The sequence below is a fragment of the Oncorhynchus kisutch genome, linkage group LG17 (assembly GCF_002021735.2).
Source record: "Oncorhynchus kisutch isolate 150728-3 linkage group LG17, Okis_V2, whole genome shotgun sequence".
NCBI classification, from domain to species: Eukaryota; Metazoa; Chordata; class Actinopteri; order Salmoniformes; family Salmonidae; genus Oncorhynchus; species Oncorhynchus kisutch.
The window spans coordinates 15,285,045-15,310,766 of NC_034190.2; the positions used below are offsets into that span (position 1 = coordinate 15,285,045).

Below are 25,722 nucleotides of genomic sequence, written 5' to 3' on the forward strand. Positions count from 1 at the left end.
TTAAATAGGGCATGTACTGTTTGTTGTACTTTTTTCTCCCCCCTCCTTTGCTGTGAATTATTAATGTGTAATTGTGTGTGTCCCCTCTATCTTACGGGAAGGCTATCAAATGAGTACCCCAATCTGAATGTGCAACCTTGTGCGTTTTTTAACAGCCGCCCCCAAATTCGTAAGTAAATGTTCCCATATTTTGAGGGAGAGATCATAATCGCCCCATTGAAGGGAGTAGTACATTAAATAGTGGCGCAGAACTGACCAACATTTCCCTTCCAGAACTAAAAGAGAGGCATTGAATAGTAGGGGCCGATTCTTCATTCTAAACGACTCACAGGTACAAATTTTTCACTATTTATTTCTGTGGAAAATGATATTTCATAGTTGATTACAGCGACCCTCTAATAGCAATGCATTTATTACCGGGCCGTTGGACACAGAGATGATTAACTGAAAATAGGGCCTCTTGAGCAGCCAACGCTCTCGCTCACATGAATTGGACACTAATTGGGAGATTTCTGAATGTTAAAGAGAGCAACAACAGGTTAGAGAAACCACCGCACAATTAGGTCTGACAGACAGAACAACAGACACGTCTGTCAGGGGGGGGGGGGGGGGGGGGGGGGGGGGGGGGGGGGGGGGGGGGGGGGGGGAAGGGGGAGAGAGATGGAGAGAGACAGAGGGCGACAGAGAGCAAGAGAGAAACAGACAGACAGAGAGAGAGAGACAGAGAAAGAAACAGAAAAAGAGAGAGGGAGAGAGACAGAAAGAGGGAGAGATTTGATTACAGAGTGAGACAGTCGGTGGCGCGCTGATAATTCCCAGGTAATTACAAGGCAAGGTGATCCCCTGAGGGGGTTTGAGAGTCAGAACCTCAGACACGCTCCAGCACTACATCCACAGTATGTGTGGGTGTGTTTCTGTGTGTGTGTGTGTGTGTGTGTGTGTGTGTGTGTGTGTGTGTGTGTGTGTGTGTGTGTGTGTGTGTGTGTGTGTGTGTGTGTGTGTGTGTGTGTGTGTGTGTGTGTGTGTGTGTGTGTGTGTGTGTGTGTGTGTTTCTGTGTGTTTCTGTGTGTGCACACATCAGCCAGATCGCTCAAGATTGACTTTGAAATTGGACATCTGTCCATGTCCTGAGGACGTCGGGAAATGCCTTCAAAACCAGCCACTAGGGCCAACAGTGAGGACTATTACCATCAAGTTTTGGGTTTTGCTACAGCATTGTGGACAAGGGTGGCGGATGGGCGGAATCCCATGACTCCAGGACCAAAGGTCACATGTTCAATCCCAGTGCTAGACACTCATTGTTTTAACTCTATCCCAAACCTTAACCTAACCATTCAGAATGAACACCTAAACTTAATGTTTAACTCTATCCCAAACCTTAACCTAACCATTCAGAATGAACACCTAAACTTAATGTTTAACTCTATCCCAAACCTTAACCCTTAACTTAACCATTCAGAATGAATGCCTAAACTTAATGTTTAACTCTATCCCAAACCTTAACCCTTAACTTAACCATTCAGAATGAATGCCTAAACTTAATGTTTAACTCTATCCCAAACCTTAACCCCTAACTTAACCATTCAGAATGAATGCCTAAACTTAATGTTTAACTCTATCCCAAACCTTAACCCTTAACTTAACTATTCAGAATGAATGCCTAAACTTAATGTTTAACTCTATCCCAAACCTTAACCCTTAACTTTGACATTTGGAGAAATGTGGATAAACGTCAGAATCTAAATTAAAATTGATAACTTGTTACACACACACACACACACAAACACACATCCTCGGGGTAACAGCTATGAAAAAGTTTACTTTTCAATGGCAAACAATAGTTTAGCACTAGTTAGCAAGCATTAGCCAACCTCAACTAATAACCACTCACACTTTCATGGATGCCAGAATTCTTAACTGAGGATTACACAAGCGTGCATGCATTTACGAGTCTGTGTGTGTTTATGTTGATGTGCTCATGTGCATGTTAAACGTTGTGATAAATGTTTTATAACTCTCAACGGAGCTGAATAACAAACCGTTACAAAGGCTTAAAAATCAAACCATGCAAATTGAAGTGATTTACACGGAATAATTGCCAAAGTGAAAACTAACAAAGCAACACTGTACTCTCTCTCTCTGACTCTCTCTCTCTCGCTCTCTTTCCCCCCATATTGGCCCAGTGTGTATTTTGAGTAACCAAGCCCTCAAATGAGGGCCAGCGACCGCCTGATAGGCATCCAGCCAGCCAGCAGCGTCTCAGTAAACGGAGCATGCCATTCTTACCAAATAATCATTAAGACCTGGCAACCCTCACTGAGCTTAATTCTGAGGCTATTATGAGGGGAGGAAAGAGCGGGGGAGAGAAGAAGGAAGATGTGGAGGAAAGGAGAGGGAAGAGGAAAGGAGAAGACGTTGAGATGAGTGGAGGAAAGGAGAGAGAAGAGGAAAGGAGAAGAGAAGAGGAAAGGAGAAGACGTTGAGATGAGTGGAGGAAAGGAGAGAAGAGGAAAGGAGAAGAGAAGAGGAAAGGAGAAGACGCTGAGATGAGTGGAGGAAAGGAGAGAGAAGAGGAAAGGAGAAGACGTTGAGATGAGTGGAGGAAAGGAGAGAGAAGAGGAAAGGAGAGAGAAGAGGAAAGGAGAAGACGTTGAGATGAGTGGAGGAAAGGAGAGGAGTGGGGGAAAGGAGAGAGAAGAGGAAAGGAGAAGACGTTGAGATGAGTGGAGGAAAGGAGAGAGAAGAGGAAAGGAGAAGATGTTGAGATGAGTGGAGGAAAGGAGATGAGTGGGGGAAAGGAGAGAGAAGAGGAAAGGAGAAGATGTTGAGATGAGTGGAGGAAAGGAGAGAGAAGAGGAAAGGAGAAGAGAAGAGGAAAGGAGAAGACGTTGAGATGAGTGGAGGAAAGGAGAGAAGAGGAAAGGAGAAGAGAAGAGGAAAGGAGAAGACGTTGAGATGAGTGGAGGAAAGGAGAGAGAAGAGGAAAGGAGAAGACGTTGAGATGAGTGGAGGAAAGGAGAGAGAAGAGGAAAGGAGAAGACGTTGAGATGAGTGGAGGAAAGGAGAGGAGTGGGGGAAAGGAGAGAGAAGAGGAAAGGAGAAGACGTTGAGATGAGTGGAGGAAAGGAGAGAGAAGAGGAAAGGAGAAGATGTTGAGATGAGTGGAGGAAAGGAGATGAGTGGGGGAAAGGAGAGAGAAGAGGAAAGGAGAAGACGTTGAGATGAGTGGAGGAAAGGAGAGAGAAGAGGAAAGGAGAAGACGTTGAGATGAGTGGAGGAAAGGAGAGAAGAGGAAAGGAGAAGAGAAGAGGAAAGGAGAAGACGTTGAGATGAGTGGAGGAAAGCCAAGTGGAGTGGCAAAGAGCAAAGTTGAGATGAGGAGAAGAAGGTAGAAGAAGGTAGGAGAGGGTAGAAGAAGGTAGGAGAGGGTAGAAGAAGGTAGGAGAGGGTAGAAGAGGGTAGGAGAGGGTAGGCGAGGGTAGAAGAAGGTAGGAGAGGGTAGAAGAGGGTAGGGGAGGGTAGAAGAGGGTAGGACAGGGTAGGAGAGGGTAGAAGAGGGAAGGACAGGGTAGAAGAGGGTAGGACAGGGTAGAAGAGGTGAATGGAAAGGAGAATAGAAAAGTGTAAAGGAAATGAGAAGGGGGGGTGAGGAGGAGGGAGAGGAGGGGAATGGAAAAAATAGAAGATCAGAGGAGAGGAGAAGAGAAGAGAGGAGAAGATATCAGAATATGACTAGATCCTCACTGACTGTCGTATTTATTACTTATTTTACCGTTAAAACCTCATTGAAACACTTTTTTTACACACCTCACTCTTTTTCCCCCGTCCAATGTATTTCACCCCCCCCCCCCTCTTCTGTCCTGTCAGACTATGGTCTGGGACTGTCGCCGGAGCCCAAACCAACACTTTCACAGCTTCCAAATCATATAAACAGACTTCATGTGATGTGGCTGAAGTCTCCCTAAACAGGGTGTGTGTATGTCTCTGTGTCTGTGTGTGTATGTCTCTGTGTCTGTGTGTGTATGTCTCTGTGTGTCTGTGTGTGTGTGTGTGTGTGTCTCTGTGTGTCTGTGTGTTTGTGTGTGTATGTCTGTGTGTGCATGTCTCTGTGTGTGTGTGTGTGTGTGTGTGTGTGTGTGTGTGTGTGTGTGTGTGTGTGTGTGTGTGTGTGTGTGTGTGTGTGTGTGTGTGTGTGTGTGTGTGTGTATGTCTGTGTCTGTGTCTGTGTGTTTGTGCATGTAGGTGTGTGTATGCATGCCTGCGTGTCTGAGTCTTTGCTCCTCTGTATGCATGTGTGTCTTTCTGTGTGTGTGTGTGTGTGTGTGTGTGTGTGTGTGTGTGTGTGTGTGTGTGTGTGTGTGTGTGTGTGTGTGTGTGTGTGTGTGTGTGTGTGTGTGATAACAGGAGAACGGCTCACCAGCACTAACACCAGGGGCTGAGACAGGATGAAAGGAGCTGTCAGAACAGCTCACGATGAAAAATAGGAAAAATCCATCCATCCTCACTCCACAATGCCATGGTATAATTTTGGATATGGAAAATATATTTCACGGCAGCTTCGATGGTACAATGATTCTCTACACTATACTTGCTTGTTTTGTCACATAAACTGAAATTAGGTCGAACTATTAGAATTTTAGCAACCAGGAAATGGCGGAACAATTTCTGCATAGTGCATCTTTAAGTCATAACCTTAATTGAGCTGTATACAGGTCACATAATGACATAAATATTCTGCTTCAGTGATCGGCATCAAACGGGCTCGTGGTGAAAGGCCTCTCTCTATTCATTGGTTGAGGGGGTGACACTACAGCTAGACCCAAAGGGATGAGGTGGGGGGGTCAGTGTGTGACAGCTCACTGAACAAACACAGGCTGTGTGTAGTGGGGTGGAGGTGGGGGAGGGGGGCAGTCTCAGGTAGCAGTCTCTTTATGTCTTTCTTTCAACAGGGATATATGGCTTTCTAATATATCCCTCTATGTTGATATAGCGTTTACCGTACATCTCTCTCTGTGTTGATGGAGGTTGATATAGTGTTTAAAGTACATCTCTCTCTGTGTTGATGTAGGTTGATATAGTGTTTACCGTACATCTCTCACTGTGTTGATGGAGGTTGATATAGTGTTTACCGTACATCTCTCTCTGTGTTGATGGAGGTTGATATAGTGTTTAAAGTACATCTCTCTCTGTGTTGATGTAGGTTGATATAGTGTTTACCGTACATCTCTCTCTGTGTTGATGGAGGTTGATATAAAAATATGTCACTACTAAATAGGTCTCTGTGTTGATGTAGGTTGATATAGTGTTTCCCGTACATCTCTCTCTGTGTTGATGGAGGTTGATATAGCGTTTACCGTACATCTCTCTCTGTGTTGATGGAGGTTGATATAGCGTTTACCGTACATCTCTCTCTGTGTTGATGGAGGTTGATATAGCGTTTACCGTACATCTCTCTCTGTGTTGATGGAGGTTGATATAGTGTTTACCGTACATCTCTCTCTGTGTTGATGGAGGTTGATATAGCGTTTACCGTACATCTCTCTCTGTGTTGATGGAGGTTGATATAGCGTTTAAAGTACATCTCTCTCTGTGTTGATGTAGGTTGATATAGTGTTTACCGTACATCTCTCTCTGTGTTGATGGAGGTTGATATAGCGTTTACCGTACATCTCTCTCTGTGTTGATGGAGGTTGATATAGTGTTTAAAGTACATCTCTCTCTGTGTTGATGTAGGTTGATATAGTGTTTACCGTACATCTCTCACTGTGTTGATGGAGGTTGATATAGTGTTTACCGTACATCTCTCTCTGTGTTGATGGAGGTTGATATAGTGTTTACCGTACATCTCTCTCTGTGTTGATGGAGGTTGATATAGTGTTTACCGTACATCTCTCTCTGTGTTGATGGAGGTTAGTTTACCGTACATCTCTCTCTGTGTTGATGGAGGTTGATATAGCGTTTACCGTACAACTCTCTCTGTGTTGATGGAGGTTGATATAGTGTTTAAAGTACATCTCTCTCTGTGTTGATGTAGGTTGATATAGTGTTTACCGTACATCTCTCTCTGTGTTGATGGAGGTTGATATAAAAATATGTCACTACTAAATAGGTCTCTGTGTTGATGGAGGTTGATATAGTGTTTCCCGTACATCTCTCTCTGTGTTGATGGAGGTTGATATAGTGTTTACCGTACATCTCTCTCTGTGTTGATGGAGGTTGATATAAAAATATGTCACTACTAAATAGGTCTCTGTGTTGATGGAGGTTGATATAGTGTTTACCGTACATCTCTCTCTGTGTTGATGGAGGTTGATATAGTGTTTACCATACATCTCTCTCTGTGTTGATGGAGGTTGATATAAAAATATGTCACTACTAAATAGGTCTCTGTGTTGATGGAGGTTGATATAGTGTTTACCGTACATCTCTCTCTGTGTTGATGGAGGTTGATATAGAAATATGTCACCACTGAATATGTCTCTGTGTTGATGGAGGTTGATGAATAAGATGAGACTCACACATGCACCAGCCACGATCTCAGCAGGTACAGGGATTGATCCATCTCTCTGTCTGGTCTTCCCTCTGATAAAGTCATTCACCTGTGGTGAGAAGACTAAAGCATTAGACACACATTAAGACACAGACATACACACAGACAGGCAGACCTTATACAGCGGGAGTGGATATTGGTAAGCTAAAGGGCCACTAGTAATGTGATTGTAGTAACAGTAACATTTCACTGTGAGACTACTAATACATGCACCACACATGAGGTAGACTTTAAGTACTTGCATCCTGATTGAAACAGATCTAGCTCTCTGTCCTTGTACTCTTAGATTTAACTGCTGCATTCAACACTGTTGACCATGATGTCCTTCTGGACAAACTGCAGAGGTGGGTTGGCCTCTCCGGTCCAGGTCTAAATTGGTTTAGGACCTATTTAACCGGTCAAGAGTTTTTTGTCTCCCTTGGTGAACATAACTCAGAGAAAATACATATCACGTGGTGTTCCACAAGGTTTGATTTTGGGTCTAGTACTGTTCAGTTAATATATATTACCCCTTAGCAGCATTATCACAACGCACAACATTGATTTTCACGCAGACGAAATACAACTTTACATTTCTGTGTCACCAGAGTGTTTTAGCTCCACTGATAATTATTAGACTGTATTAGCAATGTAAATACTTGGATGACTCACAACTTCCTCCAGCCAAATCAAGACAAGACTGAGGTACTTATTGTTGGAGCAAAAGCACAGAGAGAGAATCTGGAAAAAACATTTGAATTCACGGGCAATAAAGATAAAACACTAGGTGTTACAGTGCATTCGAAAATAATTTAGACGCCTTCACTTTTTGATGGAGGGATGGTGCCAGGTTTCCTCCAGTCTTGATGCTTGGCATTTAAGCCAAAGAGTTCAATCTTGGTTTCATCAGACCAGAGAATCTTGTTTCTCATGGTCTGAGAGTTCTTTAGGTGCCTTTTGGCAAACTCCAAGTGGGCTGTCATGTGCCTTTTACTGAGGAGTAGCTTCCGTCTGGCCACTCTGCCTGATTGGTGGAGTGCTGCAGAGATGGTTGTCCTTCTGGAAGGTTCTCCCATCTCCACAGAGGAACTCTGGGGCTCTGTCTGAGTGACCATCGATTCTTGGTCACCTCCCTGAAAAATGTTGCTCTGACATGCACTGTCAACTGTGGGACCTAATATAGACAGGTGTGTACCTTTCCAAATCATGTCAAATCAATTGAATTTACCACAGGTGGACTCCAAGTTGTAGCAACATCTCTAGGATGATCAATGGAAACAGGATGCACCTGAGCTTAATTTCGAGTCTCATAGGAAAGGTTCTGAATATTTATGCAAATAAGCTATCTGTTTTTAGTTTTTTTATACATTTGCAAAAATATCTCAACTTGATTTTGCTTTGTTATTATGAGGTAAGGTCTCTGTACTGGATGCCTGTGAGTTTTTGAATTCATTTTAAGATTATTCTATTGGTTTTTAAATCAATACACGATTGTTCACCCCAATACATGTCAGACATGCTTTTACGTTATGTACCCAGTGGGTCCCTCAGGTCCTCTGGCACTGGCCATTTAACTATCCCATAGCCTAGAAACAAGAGACATGGAGAGGCAGCCTTTTAACTATCCCAAAGCCTAGAAACAAGAGGCATGGAGAGGCAGCCTTTTAACGATCCCAAAGCCTAGAAACAAGAGGCATGGAGAGGCAGCCTTTTAACTATCCCAAAGCCTAGAAAAAAGAGGCATGGAGAGGCAGCCTTTTAACTATCCCAAAGCCTAGAAACAAGAGGCATGGAGAGACAACCTTTTAACTATCCCAAAGCCTAGAAACAAGAGGCATGGAGAGGCAGCCTTTTAACGATCCCAAAGCCTAGAAAAAAGAGGCATGGAGAGGCAGCCTTTTAACTATCCCAAAGCCTAGAAACAAGAGACATGGAGAGACAACCTTTTAACTATCCCAAAGCCTAGAAACAAGAGGCATGGAGAGGCAGCCTTTTAACTATCCCAAAGCCTAGGACCAAGAGGCACGGAGAGGCAGCCTTTTAACTATCCAAAAGCCTAGGACCAAGAGGCATGGAGAGGCAGCCTTTTAACTATCCCAAAGCCTGGGACCAAGAGGCATGGAGAGGCAGCCTTTTAACTATCCCAAAGCCTGGGACCAAGAGACATGGAGAGGCAGCCTTTTAACTATCCCAAAGCCTAGAAACAAGAGACATGGAGAGGCAGCCTTTTAACTATCCCAAAGCCTAGGACCAAGAGGCATGGAGAGGCAGCCTTTTAACTATCCCAAAGCCTAGGACCAGGACCAAGAGACATGGAGAGGCAGCCTTTTAACTATCCCAAAGCCTAGGACCAAGAGGCATGGAGAGGCAGCCTTTTAACTATCCCAAAGCCTTGGACCAAGAGGCATGGAGAGGCAGCCTTTTAACTATCCCAAAGCCTAGGACCAAGAGGCATGGAGAGGCAGCCTTTTAACTATCCCAAAGCCTTGGACCAAGAGGCATGGAGAGGCAGCCTTTTAACTATCCCAAAGCCTAGGACCAAGATGCATGGAGAGGCAGCCATCGTTACTATGCCCCCAGCCTCAGGAATAGCCTGCCAGAGAACCTGAGGGGAGACGGAACTGTGAACATATTTAAAAGACATCTTAAAACAAATATTTGTTGCTTTGCATTTCCTTAGGGTGCTTTTTAGTTGTTCAGTTTGTCTCATTCTTTAGTTGTTTATCTTATGTTTGTTGTGTAGTAAATATTTCAGCTTTTATTTTCATTGTGTTTTATTCATTTTTTCCCATGAAGCACACTGCGTTGCATTCCATGTTTGAAATGTGCTGTATAAATAAAGCTTGATTTGATACATAGGGGTTTGATTTGTTACATTGAGGGGGGTGGGGTGTGTGTGTGTGTGTGTGTGTGTGTGTGTGTGTGTGTGTGTGTGTGTGTGTGTGTGTGTGTGTGTGTGTGTGTGTGTGTGTGTGTGTGTGTGTGTGTGTGTGTGTGTGTGTTTGTGAGTGAGTGAGTGTGTGTGTGTGTGTATGCACATCAAATCTGTACTGTATATTAAACTAAAACTAGAGGTAAATGTTCAACTAGGGCCCAGTGAGGGGCTCCGTGGTAACTGGTCTCCATGTAGAGAAACAAGGCACTTACTGTCAGCTTTATGGCTTTCTCCGGGGCCACACCCAGTAGCTGTGGTACCAGACCTATCATTAGGACACAACATGATTAGAAAAGAGAAGGGCCAAGGAAGTACGACACACATACACACACACACTGGCAGACCACGGCACAGCACAGCACAGTCCCCCTCCACATGAAACACACCCTGCTGTATTCAATTCTGCCAGATCCCCCTGACACTAAATAACACTATTGATGTGGGGTGTGGGGACATCAGGGTCTTAAAAGACTAACAAAGTGATAGAAACTCCTTCCCAGAATACAAAAAAAGACATAAAACACTCTAACCAAAGTTTATGCGGTCCTAAATTACAACCCAAGACTTCCAGCCAGATAAAAATAAACCAAATAATCTGATTGGAGTGTGTTGGATGACCCATCTCAGCATAATAGTGGAGAGGTTGGAGGGGGGTAGTGAACGCAGGGCCCAAAACAGGCCACACAGAGTCAGACACAGGAGCACAAACATAATGATTAGCATGGCTTCAGCTGGGCTGGAACTCACAAACAGAAACAGGAGCGTTAGTTGTGTTTGTGGCAGGGCTCAGGCTGAGAACCACACACGAGTTATATTATTATTAAATGGCCCATAACAGCTCACAGTTGTAGTTAGAGACGCTTACTGCTTTCTCATGCTGCTGCGTTGTTTACGTAAGGGTTCCCGTCTCGAGATGATGACATCATCCTAGTGTTTGCAGTGTGTGGTGTTCTGGTTCTGGTCTGGCTGTCTCACCATTCTAATGCTCACCTCATTCAGTAATGGGAAACAGGGGAGGCGAAGGAAAAAGCTCAACTTCATTACATTAAAACAGAAACTTCCCCTGAGTTGGCTTATGACACTCTCCTCAGTGGCTAATATAACATAACCCGCTTTACTACACAGTAGATACATGTTCATGGGGGAATTGCGAATAACAATATATGAGACTCCAGAAGCAAATGTGTTTGCTTCTGGAGTCTTTCAAATTGTCTTCCTCGTTTCAGTTTGTTTTGTAGTGGGACTGTACCATGTGACTTGGTGACTGGATGGCCATTCAAATACAACTGACTGTATCATTTGATGTTTGGTCACATGATGTCTAGGATTGGAGAACAGAGAGCTGGTATCTGCCAGTGTACCACCACCTTGGAGCCAGGTCTGTCTGACCGTGTGTCTGTAATGTCAGAGACCTCTCTAAAGGCTTGGTGTCCTCTGACAGACACTAAGGATTCCCACTTCCTCTTAGAACCCTCAGGGGAGAACTCACCTGTCAATCATAATTCAGAGAATTCCAAAAGTCACCCCCCCTTTTCAAATCATATGATATAGTGTGTTGTTCAAGAACCTTCCTAACCCCCCTCCTTCCTCTATCTCCCTCCTCCCCTCCCTCTCCCTCCACCCATCAGCTCCCTCTCACCTCCCTCTCCATCCTACCTCCCTCCCTCCCCCCCTCTTACTTCCCGCTCTCCTCCACTCCCTCTCCCTCCACCCATCACCTCCCTCTCCCTCCTACCTTCCGCTCCCCCTCCCTCCCTCCTACCTCCCTCCCCCCTCTTACTTCCCGCTCTCCTCCACTCCCTCTCCCTCCTACCTTCCGCTCCCCCTCCCTCCCTCCCATCTTACCTCCCGCTCTCTCTCCTTCCTAACCCCGCTCCCTCATCCTAAAACCCCCGCTCCCTCATCCTAAAACCCCCCGCTCCCTGTCCCTCCATCCCCCCGCTCCCCCTCCCTCCCTCCCATCTTACCTCCCACTCCCTCATCCTAAAACCCCCGCTCCCTGTCCCTCCAACCCCCCGCTCCCTGTCCCTCCATCCCCCCGCTCCCTGAGTGCAGGTACTTATTATATTAATGCCAGTTGAAGTCTGGCTGGGGCAGTCACACACCACCATTGTGACAGAGCTCTGCTGGTATGTGGCCTTTGCGTGCGATGTGCATTGTCCCCCTGAAACTCCCGAGACAACCTTTAATCACTTCAAAGAAGCCAGGTCAGAGGGAAGGTGAACTCAGACCCGCCCTCCTCTCCTCTTCCCCCTCTCTTCTACCACACCTCTAAACCCCATCTGTTGTTGTGATGGAGTAAGATGAAGTCGAAGCTGATCTCAGGTCAGATTTGTGTTTTAATTCATATGGTTAGGTTGAGATGAGGGTAAGCTGATCCTAAATCTGTGCCTACCTCTACCCAGAGCTGTAGTGATGATCATTAGCCTATCACTACATCCTAAATAGTGCACTACTCTGGCTAAAAGCCGTGTACTATATAGTGAATAGGGTGCCATTTGGGACACATCCCGTCTGGTACTGACCTCTATAGAGGCCGAAGAAGCCTTCGTAGCGCAGCACCTTCTTGAAGCAGTCCAAGCTGTTCTTGTACATGAGCTCTTCCACCAGGGAGCCTGTGGTCCTCTGGTTCTGCATCCTGGTCTTCACTAGGTCTATGGGGTAAACTGCTGTGGCTCCCACAGCTGGAAACACATGACTTTATTAAGGCGTTAGAGGAGAGGAAAGATGCTAGAAAGACGTCATTAGGTTGTTATTGTTATTGCCGTATGTTGCTCTTCACCAAGATCTACACCACCTTTCAAAAGTTTGGATTAGCTAACACAACGTGCCATTGGAACACAGGAGTGATGGTTGCTGATAATGGGCCTCTGTACGCCTATGTAGATATTCCATTTAAAAAATCAGCCATTTCCAGCTTTTTTCCACAATTGTCATTTACAACATTAGCAATGTCTACACTGCATTTCTGATCAATTTTATGTTATTTTAATGGACCAAAAATGAGCTTTTCTTTCAAAAACAAGGACATATCTAAGTGACACCAAACTTTTGAACGGCAGTGTATAAGTACATGTGATGGCACAAATACATTATTATAAGTTACTAAGTTACCATGAAGTGTTGTAAAGGCATTATAAAGGTGTCATGAAGACGTTACAAAAACATTCAGATAACATTCACGCAATGTGGGCAACATCACAGCAACCTGGGACAGGTGAGGATGAGGAGAGTGAGACAAAAGAGGAAGATAAGGAGGGTGTGTGGTGATGGTGGGAGACATCAAACGATCCAAAAGGGAGGCTCAGTTGTCTGGAGTTTCCAGGCTCGTCAGTCATGTGTTATCTGACGGCTCTGCGACTGGACACAAAGAGGGGATCCAACTCGACCAACAGGTTTAATTAGAGAGGGGACGGTCAGGGAGGGTGCTACCTCCTTATTAACCTGTCTCCTGTAGAGGGGGAGGAGGGGTAACATCTCCTCAAAGATGGGGGAAGGAGGGAAGTTGAGGAGAAGGACACGACCGCACCCCTCCCCCAAAAAGCTCTCTCTCTCTGATCAGGTACAAAAGAGTCCAAACACAGGGAGGTTCCCATGGCGCAAAGAGACCCTGTCCTCTTTAAGTGGAGAAACCACCCCTGCAGAACGCAATAGGAAGCCCTTTGTTTTTCTCCTTTTCTTATGAGGGTGGAGGGTGATGGGGGGTGGAGGGGCCTCGGGGGTGGAGGGGCCTCGGGGGTGGAGGGGCCTCGGGGTGGAGGGTGATGGGGGACTGGAGGGGCCTCGGGGGTGGAGGGTAGTGGGGGTGGAGGGGCCTCGGGGGTGGAGTGGGTTGGGGGGGTGGAGGGGCCTCGGGGGTGGAGGGTGATGGGGGGTGGAGGGTGATGGGGGTGGAGGGGCCTCGGGGGTGGAGGGTGATGGGGGGGGTGGAGGGTGATGGGGTGGAGGGGCATCGGGGGTGGAGGGGCCAGGGGGGCCTCGGGTGATGGGGGTGGGGAGGCCTCGGGGCCTCAGGGGTGGAGGGTGATGAGGGGTTGGAGGGTGATGGGGTGGAGTGTGATGGGGTGGAGGGTGATGGGGTGGAGTGTGATGGGGTGGAGGGTGATGGGGTGGAGGGTGATGGGGGTGGAAGGTGATGGGGTGGAGGGTGATGGGGTGGAGGGTGATGGGGTGGAGGGTGATGGGAGTGTCATGGGGCAGGTGAGGAGGTAGTGGTGACACAATAATCCGTGGGACCTGTCCCAGATGGCACATTTTTCCCTATGTAGTGCACACTTTAAGGGATCTGGTCAACAGCAGTGCACTACATAAGAATTAGGGTGGCATTTAAGACGCAGACGTGACTTACCGCCGGCGATGGAGCCGAGGCCAAACCTGTAGGCGGACTCTGCTACCTGGATGAGAACAGATCGGGACGGATCACCACCGGACAGCTGGAAGAGAGACACAACAGAGAGAGAGGGGAGGGGGAGAGAGAGGGGGGAGAAGACATGGTGAGAGAGAGATAAGAATTAACAAAAAACTGAGCAAACTAGAATGCTATTTGGTCCTAAACAGAATGTCTGACCACTGTGACTGACCCAAACATAAGGAAAGCTTTGACTATGTACAGACTCAGTGAGCATAGCCTTGCTATTGAGAAAGGCCATAGGCAGACATGGCTCTCAAGAGAAGACAGGCTATGTGCATACTGCCCACAAAATGAGGTAGAACTGATCTGCACTTCCTAACCTCCTGCCCAATGTATGACCATATTAGAGACACATTTCCCTCAGATTACACAGATCCACAAATCATTTGAAAACAAATCCAATTTTGATAAACTCACATATCTATTGGGTAAAATACCACAGTATGCCACCACAGCAGCAAGTTTTGTGGCCTGACGCCACAAGAAAAGGGCAACCAGTGAAGAATAAACAACATTGTAAATACAACCCATATTTATGTTTGTTATTTTCTCTTTTGTACTTTAACTATTTGCCTACATTACAACACTGTATATAGACATGTTTAATGTACATTTTGTTTGTATTGTGTCACGTTCTGACCTTAGTTTCTTCTTTATGTCTTCGTGTTAGGTTGGTCAGGGCGTGAGTTGGGGTGGGTTGTCTATGTTCCTTTTTCTATGTTATATTTTCTACGTGTTTGGCCTAGTATGGTTCTCAATCAGAGGCAGGTGTCGTTCGTTGTCTCTGATTGAGAATCAAACTTAGGGAGCCTTTTCCCACCTGTGATTTGTGGGTGAATGTTTTCTGTTTAGGTTGTTTCCCTGACAGAAGTGTGCACTTTTGTTTTCTCCGTTTGTCATTTTGTTTGAGTGTTTTTTGTGAACATTAAATATGAACAATTTCCACCCTGCGCTTTGGTCTCTTTCCAACGACGATCTTTACATATTGTTTATTTCACTTTTGTTTATTATCTATTTCACTTGCTTTGGCAATGTTAACATATGTTTCCCATGCCAATGTTGTCAACTGTAGATATGACTTGTTAGATATTACTGCACTGTTGGAGCTAGAAACACAAGCATTCCGCTACACCCGCAACAACAACAGCTAAACACATGTATGTGACCAATACATTTGATTTGATTTGATTGATTTGATAAAGCCCTTAAATTTTAAATGTTTTAATTAAATTGAGAGAGGGGGAGAGAGAGAGAGAGAGATGGAGAAGAGATGGTGAGAGAGAGAGAACGAGAGAGAGAGAGAGAGAGAGAGAGAGAGATGGAGAAGAGATGGTGAGAGAGAGAGAACGAGAGAGAGAGAGAGATAGAGAGAGAGAGACAGAGAAACAAAGAGATAAAGGGAGAAGAGATGGTGAGAGAGAGAGAGAGAGAGAGAGAGGGAGAAGAGATGGTGAGAGAGAAAGAAAGAGAGAGAGAGATAGAGAGAGAGAGACAGAGAAACAAAGAGATAAAGGGAGAAGAGATGGTGAGAGAGAGAGAGAGGGAGAAGAGATGGTGAGAGAGAAAGAAAGAGAGTGAGAGATAGAGGGAGAAGAGATGGTGAGAGAGAGAGAGAGAGAGAGAGATTCTATTTGGACACAGTTCTATTAGAACACACCAAAAACGACACATATCTAGGACTAAATATCAGCAACACAGGTAGCTTTCACATGGCTGTGAATGAGCTGAGAGACAAAGCAAGAAGAGCATTCTATGCCATTAAAAGGAACATCAAAATCGAAATTCCAATTAGAATCTGGCTCAAAATGTTTCAATCAGTTATAGAACCAATTCTCTATATGGCAGTGAAGTATGGGGTCCAATCTCTAATAATGAATTTACCAAATGGGACAAACATCCAATCGAAATACTGCATGCAAGTTTTGCAAGACTATATTGCAAGTGCAAAGAAAAACTCAAAATAACGCATGTAGAGCAGAATTGGGCCAATACCCCCTCCTCATTTGATTAGAAAAAATTGCCATCAAATTTTACAACCATCTAAAAACAAGTGACCCCAAAACATTCCATCACACAGCTCTACAATGTCAAGAGATGAAACAAGAGAAGAGTCCCCTCAGCCAGCTGGTTCTGAAGCTCAGTGAGAATCACAGCTCAGTTCAACAACCCAAACCAACCCCATAGAGCCTCAGGACAGCACTCAGAAAATCTGGCCCAACCAATTTATCACAAAACAAAAAGAAAAATATATCACCTATTGGAAAGACACAACAAAAAATCTATTGGCTCTAAACAGACAGTACATGGTGGCAGACTATCTGACCACTGTGACTGATAGAAAACTGAGGAAAACATTGACTAAGTACAGACTCAGTGAGCACAGTCTGGCTATAGAGACCGGTCGTCACAGACAAACCTGGCTGCCCAGAGAGGACAGGCTGTGCTCACTCTGCTCCAGGGGAGAGGTAGAGACAGAGCTGCATTTCCTATTACACTGTGACAAATACTCAGACCTAAGATTATATTTCTTTCCCAAAATTATAATTCAATACAAAGAATTTGAAACTATAAAAGATGAAGAAAAAATCAAATATTTATTAGGTGAAAACCTAAATGTGCAGTTTTGGCAGCCAAATATGTGTCCTCCTGCCACAACCTGAGGAACAGCCAGTGAAAAGTGCATGTCGATAATATTTCCCATCTTGTTTTGTTTTGTCTTCCATACCACGTTATATGTCTTCTCAGTCATGTTGACCCTGGTCTACTACTATTGCTTTAATGTATTGTTGTTCTCATTAATATTGTTGTTGTAGTTGTTGTTAATGGTAATCCCATGTATACTTTGACAATGTAAGTAATAATGAACTTGCAATGTCAATAAAGTCAATTGAATATAATTGAATTGAGAGAGGGAGAAGAGAGAGAACGAGAGAGAGAGAGAGAGAGAGAAAAAAAGAGAGAGAGAGAGAGAGAGAGGGAGAAGAGAGAGATTGAAAGAGAGAGAGAACGAGAGAGAGAAAGAGAGGGAGGAGAGAGAGAGATAGAGAGAGAGAACGAGAGAGAACGAGAGAGAGAGGGGGGGGGAGAATAGAGAGAGAGATAGAGAGAGAGAAAGGGAGAGAGAGAGAGAGAGAGAGAGGAGGGAGAAGAGAGAGATAGAAAGAGAGAGAGAGAGGGAGAGAGAGAGATACAGAGAGGGAGGAAGAAGAGAGAGAGAGAGAGAGAGAGAGAGAGGGGGGGGGGGGAGAGAGAGAGAGAGAGAGAGATAGAGAGAGAGAGGGAGGAAGAAGAGAGAGAGAGAGAGATATAAGACAAACCAAAAGATCCCATGTTTCAATCAGACGTCAGCACTGCCATTGATTCCCATGCTGTAGTTGAGCCATTAATACCATCTTGATTCTCACAGAGTAACAAGAGAAGTTAACTATTATAAATCTAATTTACATTCAGTCCTACATAAATTCAGATCAGACAGTTTACAAGCATCATCAGAATCATTTTAATGCCTATATTTCATCAAGCCTTTAGAAGAGTTGAATGATTTTAAGGGTCACGTTGAGTTTACTGCTGAATAAAACACTGTGTCTACTCTGACATGATTAGACACCATCCCATACTGTACCAAGTCATCTCATGTGACGCCACCAGATATATCATTCCATTTTATCATCACTATAGGCTATATATTCACATTTATGTCTCTATTCTGTGATTCAATTAATTGCCCTCTAGCATCGATTCCCACCAGTTTGAATGTTAAAACTCTCTTGAATTAGTGAGACTTTTGGATTCGTTTGAAAAACTCCAATCAGGCACAGAAGCATTTCTCGTAAGAAGTTAGTAGCACAAAACCAGAATCAGGAGCCCTGGTTTGATTGGATGCCACCCCTTGCCCATGCCATTGGCACACATCAGAGCACAAAATCAGCTGATTGTTACTGATAGCAATATCATCCAAGCATTCTGCTCCACATACCCAGCCGGAGGCACCTGTGCCCTGGCCTGCCGTGCCCAGCGCTCAGCCATCGTCCCTGGGGAAGGGAAGTAAAGAGGGCAGCCCAGCTCTGGAACAGGTCCACCTGTCAGGAACCATCTGAGCCCCTAACCCCCCTCTGTCTGCCCCTTTCTGCCCCCAGAGGACCCCCCCTCCTTCCTCTTCTCTCTCTGAGTCAGAGCCAGATGAGGAGGGTTGGAGGTTCAGAGGGAGAGCTGGCCTATAGCCCGCAGAGGCCAGACCACACAGCCCAAAGTGGCTCATTGTGGTGGGACTGGCGTCTCTACCCTGGGCCCCTGCTCCGGCCCGGCCCGGCCTGGAGCCTAGCCTGGCTGCAGTCAGAGGAGGAGGAGGAGGAACTCACCCCACAACACCGCGCTGTCTCACTCTGCAGACCAGGCAGAACTTCTAACAGGAGGGGAAAAAAGAAACATCCATCCAACTTTCTTTCCATTTTCTTTCCTCAGCCGTTTTGTTTCAAACACCCTTCACTCATTTTTAATTTCCCCCCTCAATACCTTTGAGATAACTGATTTGGACGGCTGCAGTTGGTCTTGAATTAACATGGTTTTAAAAGTTGACTTGATAAAGATATAATGTCACAGAGAGGTTTCTGATGTCTAATGGTATTTCTATGGAGAGAAGTTGTGTTTTCCTTAGCAGTTTGTTCATTTGAGAGACTGACAGAAATAGAGCGAGTGGGCTGGAATTTGGACTGGTATTTTGGGATCCTGTAGAAAGATGATTTTGTCTTCAGTTGTTCATGCTTCATGTTGGATATATCTGTCCTAGTGTATTGCTAAGTGATCTTCGAAATACCCAACAACATCATCAGTGAACTTAAAAGCTCGTTGTTGGAGATGTTTCTATACTACAGTTAGGAAATAACTATGGTTGTGATTCAATCCAAAGCGCTCTGTAGCGTAGGTCACTAAACAGCCGACAATGCGCCTTTTAAAAGCCTTGAATTGAATCCCAGCCTATATCTCTGAGTCTGAAAAGAAAGATAAAACCATCAACAAGTCTCCTTTCTGTCCTGCTTTCTTTCTTTCTCTCTCTATATTACCTGTCTCTGGACCTCGGCCAGGTTGTATGGGAGGGCCCCCTCCTCCAGCGGAGCAATCCTGTCAATGTCCACCAGACCAACACGGCTGGAGGAGAGGAGGAGAGGAGGAGAGAGGAGGAGAGGAGGAGAGAGGAGAGGAGGAGGAGGAGGAGAGGAGGAGAGGAGGAGAGGAGGAGAGGAGGAGAGGAGGAGAGAGGAGAGGAGAGGAGGACGAGAGGAGGAGGAGAGAGAGGAGAGGAGGAGAGGAGGAGAGAGGGAGAGGAGGAGAGGAGGAGAGGAGAGAGGAGAGGAGGAGAGAGAGAGGAGGAGGAAGAGAGAGGAGAGGAGGAGAGGAGGAGAGGAGGAGAGGAGGAGAGGAGGAGAGAGGGAGAGGAGGAGAGGAGGAGAGAGGAGAGGAGGAGAGGAGGAGAGAGGGAGAGGAGGAGAGAGGGAGAGGAGGAGAGGAGGAGAGAGGAGAGAGGAGGAGAGAGGGAGAGGAGGAGAGGAGGAGAGAGGAGAGGAGGAGAGAGGAGAGGAGGAGAGGAGGAGAGAGGGAGAGGAGGAGAGGAGGAGAGGAGGAGAGAGGGAGAGGAGGAGAGAGGAGGAGAGAGGAGAGGAGGAGAGGGAGAGGAGGAGAGGAGGAGAGGGGAGAGGAGGAGAGAGGGAGAGGAGAGAGGGAGAGGAGGAGAGGAGAGAGGGAGAGAGGAGAGGAGCGAGAGGAGGAGAGGGGAGAGGAGGAGAGGAGGAGAGGAGGGAGAGGGAGGAGAGAGGGAGAGGAGGAGAGGAGGGAGAGGAGGAGAGGAGGAGAGAGGGAGAGGAGGAGAGGAGGAGAGGAGGAGAGGAGAGAGGGACGAGGAAGGAGAGAGGGAGAGGAGGAGGAGGAGAGAGGAGAGGAGGAGAGGAGGAGAGGAGGAGAGGAGGAGAGGAGGATGAGGAGGAGAGAGGGAGAGGAGGAGAGGAGGAGAGGAGAGAGGAGAGGAGGAGAGGAGGAGAGGAGGGAGAGAGAGGGAGAGGAGGAGAGGAGAGAGGGAGGAAGAGGAGGAGAGAGGGAGGAGGAGAGGAGGAGAGAGGAGAGGAGAGGAGGAGAGGAGGAGAGGAGAGAGGAGGAGAGGAGAGAGGAGAGGAGGAGAGGAGAGGAGGAGGGAGAGAGGAGGAGAGGAGAAGAGGAGGAGAGGAGGGGAGGAGAAGAGGAGGAGAGAGGGAGAGGAGGAGAGGAGGAGAGGAGAAGAGGAGGAGAGGAGGAGAGGAGAAGAGGAGGAGAGGAGAAGAGGAGGAGAGGAGGAGAGGAGAAGAGGAGGAGAGGAGGAGAGGAGAAGAGGAGGAGAGAGGGAGAGGAGGAGAGGAGGAGAGAGGGAGAGGAGGAGAGGAGGAGAGGAGGAGAGGAGAAGAGGAGGAGAGAGGGAGAGGAGGAGAGGAGGAGAGAGGGAGAGGAGAGGAGGAGAGGAGGAGAGGAGAAGAGGAGGAGAGGAGGAGAGAGGGAGAGGAGGAGAGGAGGAGAGGAGAAGAGGAGGAGAGGAGGAGAGGAGAAGAGGAGGAGAGGAGGAGAGGAGGAGAGGAGAAGAGGAGGAGAGGAGGAGAGGAGAGGAGAAGAGGAGGAGAGGAGGAGAGGAGGAGAGGAGAAGAGGAGAAGAGGAGGAGAGGAGGAGAGGAGGAGAGGAGAAGAGGAGGAGAGGAGGAGAGGAGAAGAGGAGGAGAGGAGGAGAGAGGGAAAAGTTGAATTGCTTTACACTATTATTTAGAGAAACACTTCAAAACGTTTCTGACTTTTTCCTTCTGACCCTGGTACGATTTTCAACGATATCTGATATTCAACAATATCAATGACCGACTACCTCTCTCTCCCTCTTTCTCTCTCCCTTTTTCTCTCTCCCTCTTTCTCTCTCCCTCTTTCTCTCTCCCTCTTTCTCTCTCCCTCTTTCTCTCTCCCTTTTCTCTCTCCCTCTTTCTCTCTCCCTCTTTCTCTCTCCCTCTTTCTCTCTCCCTTTTTCTCTCTCCCTCTTTCTCTCTCCCTCTTTCTCTCTCCCTCTTTCTCTCTCCCTCTTTCTCTCTCCCTTTTTCTCTCTCCCTCTTTCTCTCTCCCTCTTTCTCTCTCCCTCTTTCTCTCTCCCTCTTTCTCTCTCCCTTTTTCTCTCTCCCTCTTTCTCTCTCCCTCTTTCTCTCTCCCTCTTTCTCTCTCCCCTCTTTTCTCTTTCCCTCAAAACAAAACATTTGTCTGTGATTCCCGGGCCTCTCCAACTCAGCCTCCACATAACATATCTGTGGCGTTCCCAGATTTGGGAGCAGCTCAATCCCCTCCGATTATTGGGAGCAATTATCTCCTGCATCTCCAATCAGAGGCTGGGGAGACTATTAAAGTATCCCGTTGCCCAGAAATAATCATCAGGTGCTCGGAGAGGGCAGAAATTACCGGTTCTCTACGTCACAGGTCGGCCCTATTGAGCAAGATTCATGGGAACGTGAGCCGTGTACAATTAGAAGAACCACTGGGGTGCTGTATGCTGTGTGGATTCCCCTTTCCTGTGTGTGTGTGTGTGTGTGTGTGTGTGTGTGTGTGTGTGTGTGTGTGTGTGTGTGTGTGTGTGTGTGTGTGTGTGTGTGTGTGTGTGTGTGTGTGTGTGTGTGTGTGTGTGGTGTGTGTGTGTGTGTGTGTGCGTGTGTGTGTGTAAGTTTGTCTCCCCTTCTTTGGATAAATGCTGAGTTTTGAAGGCTTAGTTGAGAGAAAGTGGATTCTTATCCTGGCATCATAGCAGAGCAGCAGTCATGTCTGGCTCTCTTGACCACGCTGCAGTGAAAGCAGACATTTTGGACGAGGAATGACTGGGTCCCAGAGGTATGACGAGCCCCAGTGATCCAATGACAACCACACGCATTAAAGGACAGGCTATTGAAATCCAATCAACTGAAAACTGGCATTAACTACAACAATACATGCTAATGTGGAAATACAATGAGAGGCATGGACTACAATACGCTGTATAGCAATGACTCTGGGAAAATGTTTCCCTAATATGGAGCTTCATTCAATATTACTGGAAATCACTGAGTTCAAAATAAGGCTGAGAGGACTGATGATGTATGATCTGATGATGTATGATCTGATGATGTATGATCTGATGATGTATGATCTGATGATGTATGATCTGTTCTGCATAATTATGTATCTTGAACGTAACTGTTTAAAAAAATAATTATTTCACCTTTATTTAACCAGGTAGGAAAGTTGAGAACAAGTTCTCATTTACAACTGCGACCTGACCAAGATAAAGCCAAGCAGGAGCAAAATAAATAAATATATACATACAGTAGGGGAAGAGGTAGTTGTTTGGGCTAAATTATAGATGGGTTATGTACAGGTGCAGTAATCTGTGAGCTGCTCTGACAGCTGGTGCTTAAAGCTAGTGAGGGAGATAAGTGTTTCCAGTTTCAGATATTTTTGTAGTTCGTTCCAGTCATTGGCAGCAGAGAACTGGAAGGAGAGGCGGCCAAAGGAAGAATTGGTTTTGGGGGTGACCAGAGAGATATACCTGCTGGAGCGCGTGCTACAGGTGGGTGCTGCTATGGTGACCAGCGAGCTGAGATAAGAGGGGACTTTACCTAGCAGGGTCTTGTAGATGACCTGAAGCCAGTGGGTTTGGCGACGAGGGCCAGCCAACTGTAATGAAGCTATTTAAACCGAATAGGGCTCTTTATTTTGTGTGTGTGTGTGTGTGTGTGTGTGTGTGTGTGTGTGTGTGTGTGTGTGTGTGTGTGTGTGTGTGTGTGTGTGTGTGTGTGTGTGTGTGTGTGTGTGTGTGTGTGTGTGTGTGTGTGTGTGTGTGTGTGTGTGAGACTCACCCACGGGACTCAGAGAGGTCGGCCAGTTGGAACAGGATGTCCAGCTCCATTGGAGTCACCTGACCAAACCTCTGGGCCGCAATGATGAACTCCTCTGTTACAGGAGAGGAGAGGAGAGGAGAGAGGCAATGAGAGGAGAGAGAGAGGAGAGGAATGGAGAAGAGAGGAGAGGTGAGGAGAGAGAGAGGAATGGAGAAGAGAGGCAAGGAGAGGAGAGGAGAGAGGAGAGGAGAGGAGAGAGGAGAGGAATGGAGAGGAATGGAGAGGAATGGAGAAGAGAGGAGAGGAATGGAGAAGAGAGGAGAGGCAAGGAGAGAAGAGAGACGAGAGGAATGGAGAAGAGAGGAGAGGCAAGGAGAGAAGAGAGAGGAGAGGAATGGAGAAGAGAGGGAGAGGCAAGGAGAGGAGAGAGAGGAGAGGAGAGGAATGGAGAAGAGAGAGAGAGAGAGAGGAGAGGAATGGAGAAGAGAGGAGAGAGAGAGAGGAGAGGAATGGAGAAGAGAGGAGAGAGAGGAGAGGAATGGAGAAGAGAGGAGAGAGAGAGGAGAGGAATGGAGAAGAGAGGAGAGAGAGAGGAGAGGAATGGAGAAGAGAGAGGAGAGGAATTGAGAAGAGAGAGGAGAGAGAGAGGAGAGGAATGGAGAAGAGAGGAATGGAGAAGAGAGGAGAGAGAGGAGAGGAATGGAGAAGAGAGGAGAGAGAGGAGAGGAATGGAGGAGAGAGGAGAGGCAAGGAGAGGAGAGAGAGGAATGGAGAAGAGAGGAGAGGAGAGGAATGGAGAAGATATGAGAAGTGAGGAGAGGAATGGAGAAGAGAGGAGAGGCAAGGAGAGAAGAGAGAGGAATGGAGAAGAGAGGAGAGGAGAGGAGAGGAGAGGAATGGAGAAGAGAGGAGAGGCAAGGAGAGAGGAGAGGAATGGAGAAGAGAGGAGAGGCAAGGAGAGAAGAGAGAGGAGAGGAATGGAGAAGAGAGGAGAGGCAAGGAGAGAAGAGAGGAGAGGCAAGGAGAGAAGAGGAGAGGCAAGGAGAGAAGAGAGAGGAATGGAGAAGAGAGGAGAGGCAAAGAGAGAAGAGAGAGGAGAGTAGAGGAGAGTTAAACATCAATGCATAATAGTTTTATTTCTACTTTATCTGAGTCTTGCTTTGCATTATGTGTGATGGATACTCCCACGTTATGTATCTGGGATTTATACAGGTGATCTCAGATGAAAACCTATCTTTCCCAACATCCAACTTGTGTGCACTACAGAAGTAGTACACGTTGAAGGGAATAGGGTTCCATTTGGGACTCAACTCAGGGCTGGCTTACAGTGTGATTTCTATAGCTCTGGTATCTGGTATTGAGTGACGAGCTTATTCAAAGAGCAGCAAGTGTTCTTGCTGTGTTGTCCCACAGAGATCAGCTAGCTCAGTTTACCCCCAGGCTCTGACACAACACACTGTCTGTCAGGGGAATCACAGATCACACACACAGATAACTCTGTCTAAACTATCTACACACAAAGATCAGCTGACTGTCCAGCTATACACAGACATTACATGACTGTCAGTCTATATATGATACACAACATCACCAAATGGTATACAAGATAATCACCTGTTGCTATTAAATCTAGTCCCAAATTCCCGGTCTGCATACACAGAGAAGACTAACATTCATCTACATCTATACAAAACAATCACCTGTCTCTGTCATATATACTCTATGTAGCAGACCACAGAATGTTGTAATCAGCCCTGCCCTAGGTAACCAGAGCGATGACGTCCCAAACCACCATACATACGGAACCAATCAGGCTGGATGGTGGGGGTCAGGGAGAGAGAGAGAGAGAGAGAGAGACGTGGAGCTCTGCACGCACAGACCAGGTCCCAGTAGGGCCTAATGACTGGCTGGGGGGGGGCGAGGCCTGGCTAGGGGCCACCACAGCCCAGCCACGGCCACGCCATGGTGGGAACAGCCAAGGAAACTCAGGCCCAGGCCCACCACCCCGATAAGGCCCGATAGCATCACACTCACATACCCAGAACCCCAGAGCCATGTGGTGGACTGACCTACTCAGCCCCAGCCCTGCTCAGTCTGAGAGTGAGAGAGAGAGAGAGAGGAGAGAGGAGAGAGAGAGAGAGAGAGAGAGACGAGAGAGAGAGAGAGTGAGAGAGAGGAGAGAGAGAGAGAGAGAGAGAGAGAGAACCTAGAGTACAATTCAACAACTGGCCTCTGAGGGGGGGGGGGTGATGTTGAGGGGGACTGTTGCTCTAATTATTGCGATAAGTCTGACTTAATACATGTCAACTGTCATTTCATGTCAAATCATTACACATTGTGTATGTTTATCCTTTCCTCTCTGCTATTTGTGATGTGTGAAACAACTGTTAGTTTGGTCTGTACTGGCCATCCACCCTTTAATGGTTTAAGGTAGAATTTGGGCAGGGTTAGCTGATCCTAGATCTGTGCCTCAGGGGCAACTCCTAGCCAGAGCCAAGGAGGATGTGTCACAGACAGGCCCAGTGAGAGGCCCGCCACTGCTGCTGAGCATTCTGGGTAAACTGCCCATGTGTCTGTTGGGACACATCCAGCAGGGCCAATCAAATGTAGACAAGGAGGAGGACGAGGGGGGGGGGGGGGGGGGGGGGGGGAGTGGAAAGAAGAAAACAAACAAAAGAAAAGCAACAACACACAACCACAGTATGTGTGTGTTTGTGTGTACATGTGTGTGTGCATGAACGTGTGTGTGTGTGTGCGTTCATGCACATGTGGTGCTTATCTGTGCCTACCACCTTTAGTGACTTCCAGGACTCTACTGCTCCCAGCCAGTGTGGTGTAGATCTTCCTAATGAGATCCATGTTGTTGAGGAGAGAGTTGAAACCGTTAAAGTAGGAGAAACTGACCTGGTGAGATGTACTGCCTCCGGCCACCTGGGAGAGAGAGGGGTGGAGAGGAGAGGTGAGAGAGAGAGGAGGGGAGGGGAGGGGAGAG

General features: G+C 46.7%; 1 protein-coding gene across 1 annotated transcript in view; it reads right to left on the minus strand.

Moving 5' to 3' along the window:
• slc25a13 (solute carrier family 25 member 13) overlaps positions 1-25,722 on the minus strand; it is an 84,359-nt gene that overhangs the window by 27,745 nt on the left and 30,892 nt on the right. The window contains exons 7-13 of the mRNA XM_031795168.1: positions 25,523-25,661; positions 22,749-22,842; positions 18,936-19,020; positions 13,813-13,897; positions 11,990-12,148; positions 9,677-9,729; positions 6,519-6,599 (exon numbers count right to left, since the gene is read on the minus strand). Coding sequence (XP_031651028.1) covers positions 6,519-6,599; positions 9,677-9,729; positions 11,990-12,148; positions 13,813-13,897; positions 18,936-19,020; positions 22,749-22,842; positions 25,523-25,661 — 696 coding nt within the window. The remainder of the gene's footprint in view (positions 1-6,518; positions 6,600-9,676; positions 9,730-11,989; positions 12,149-13,812; positions 13,898-18,935; positions 19,021-22,748; positions 22,843-25,522; positions 25,662-25,722) is intronic.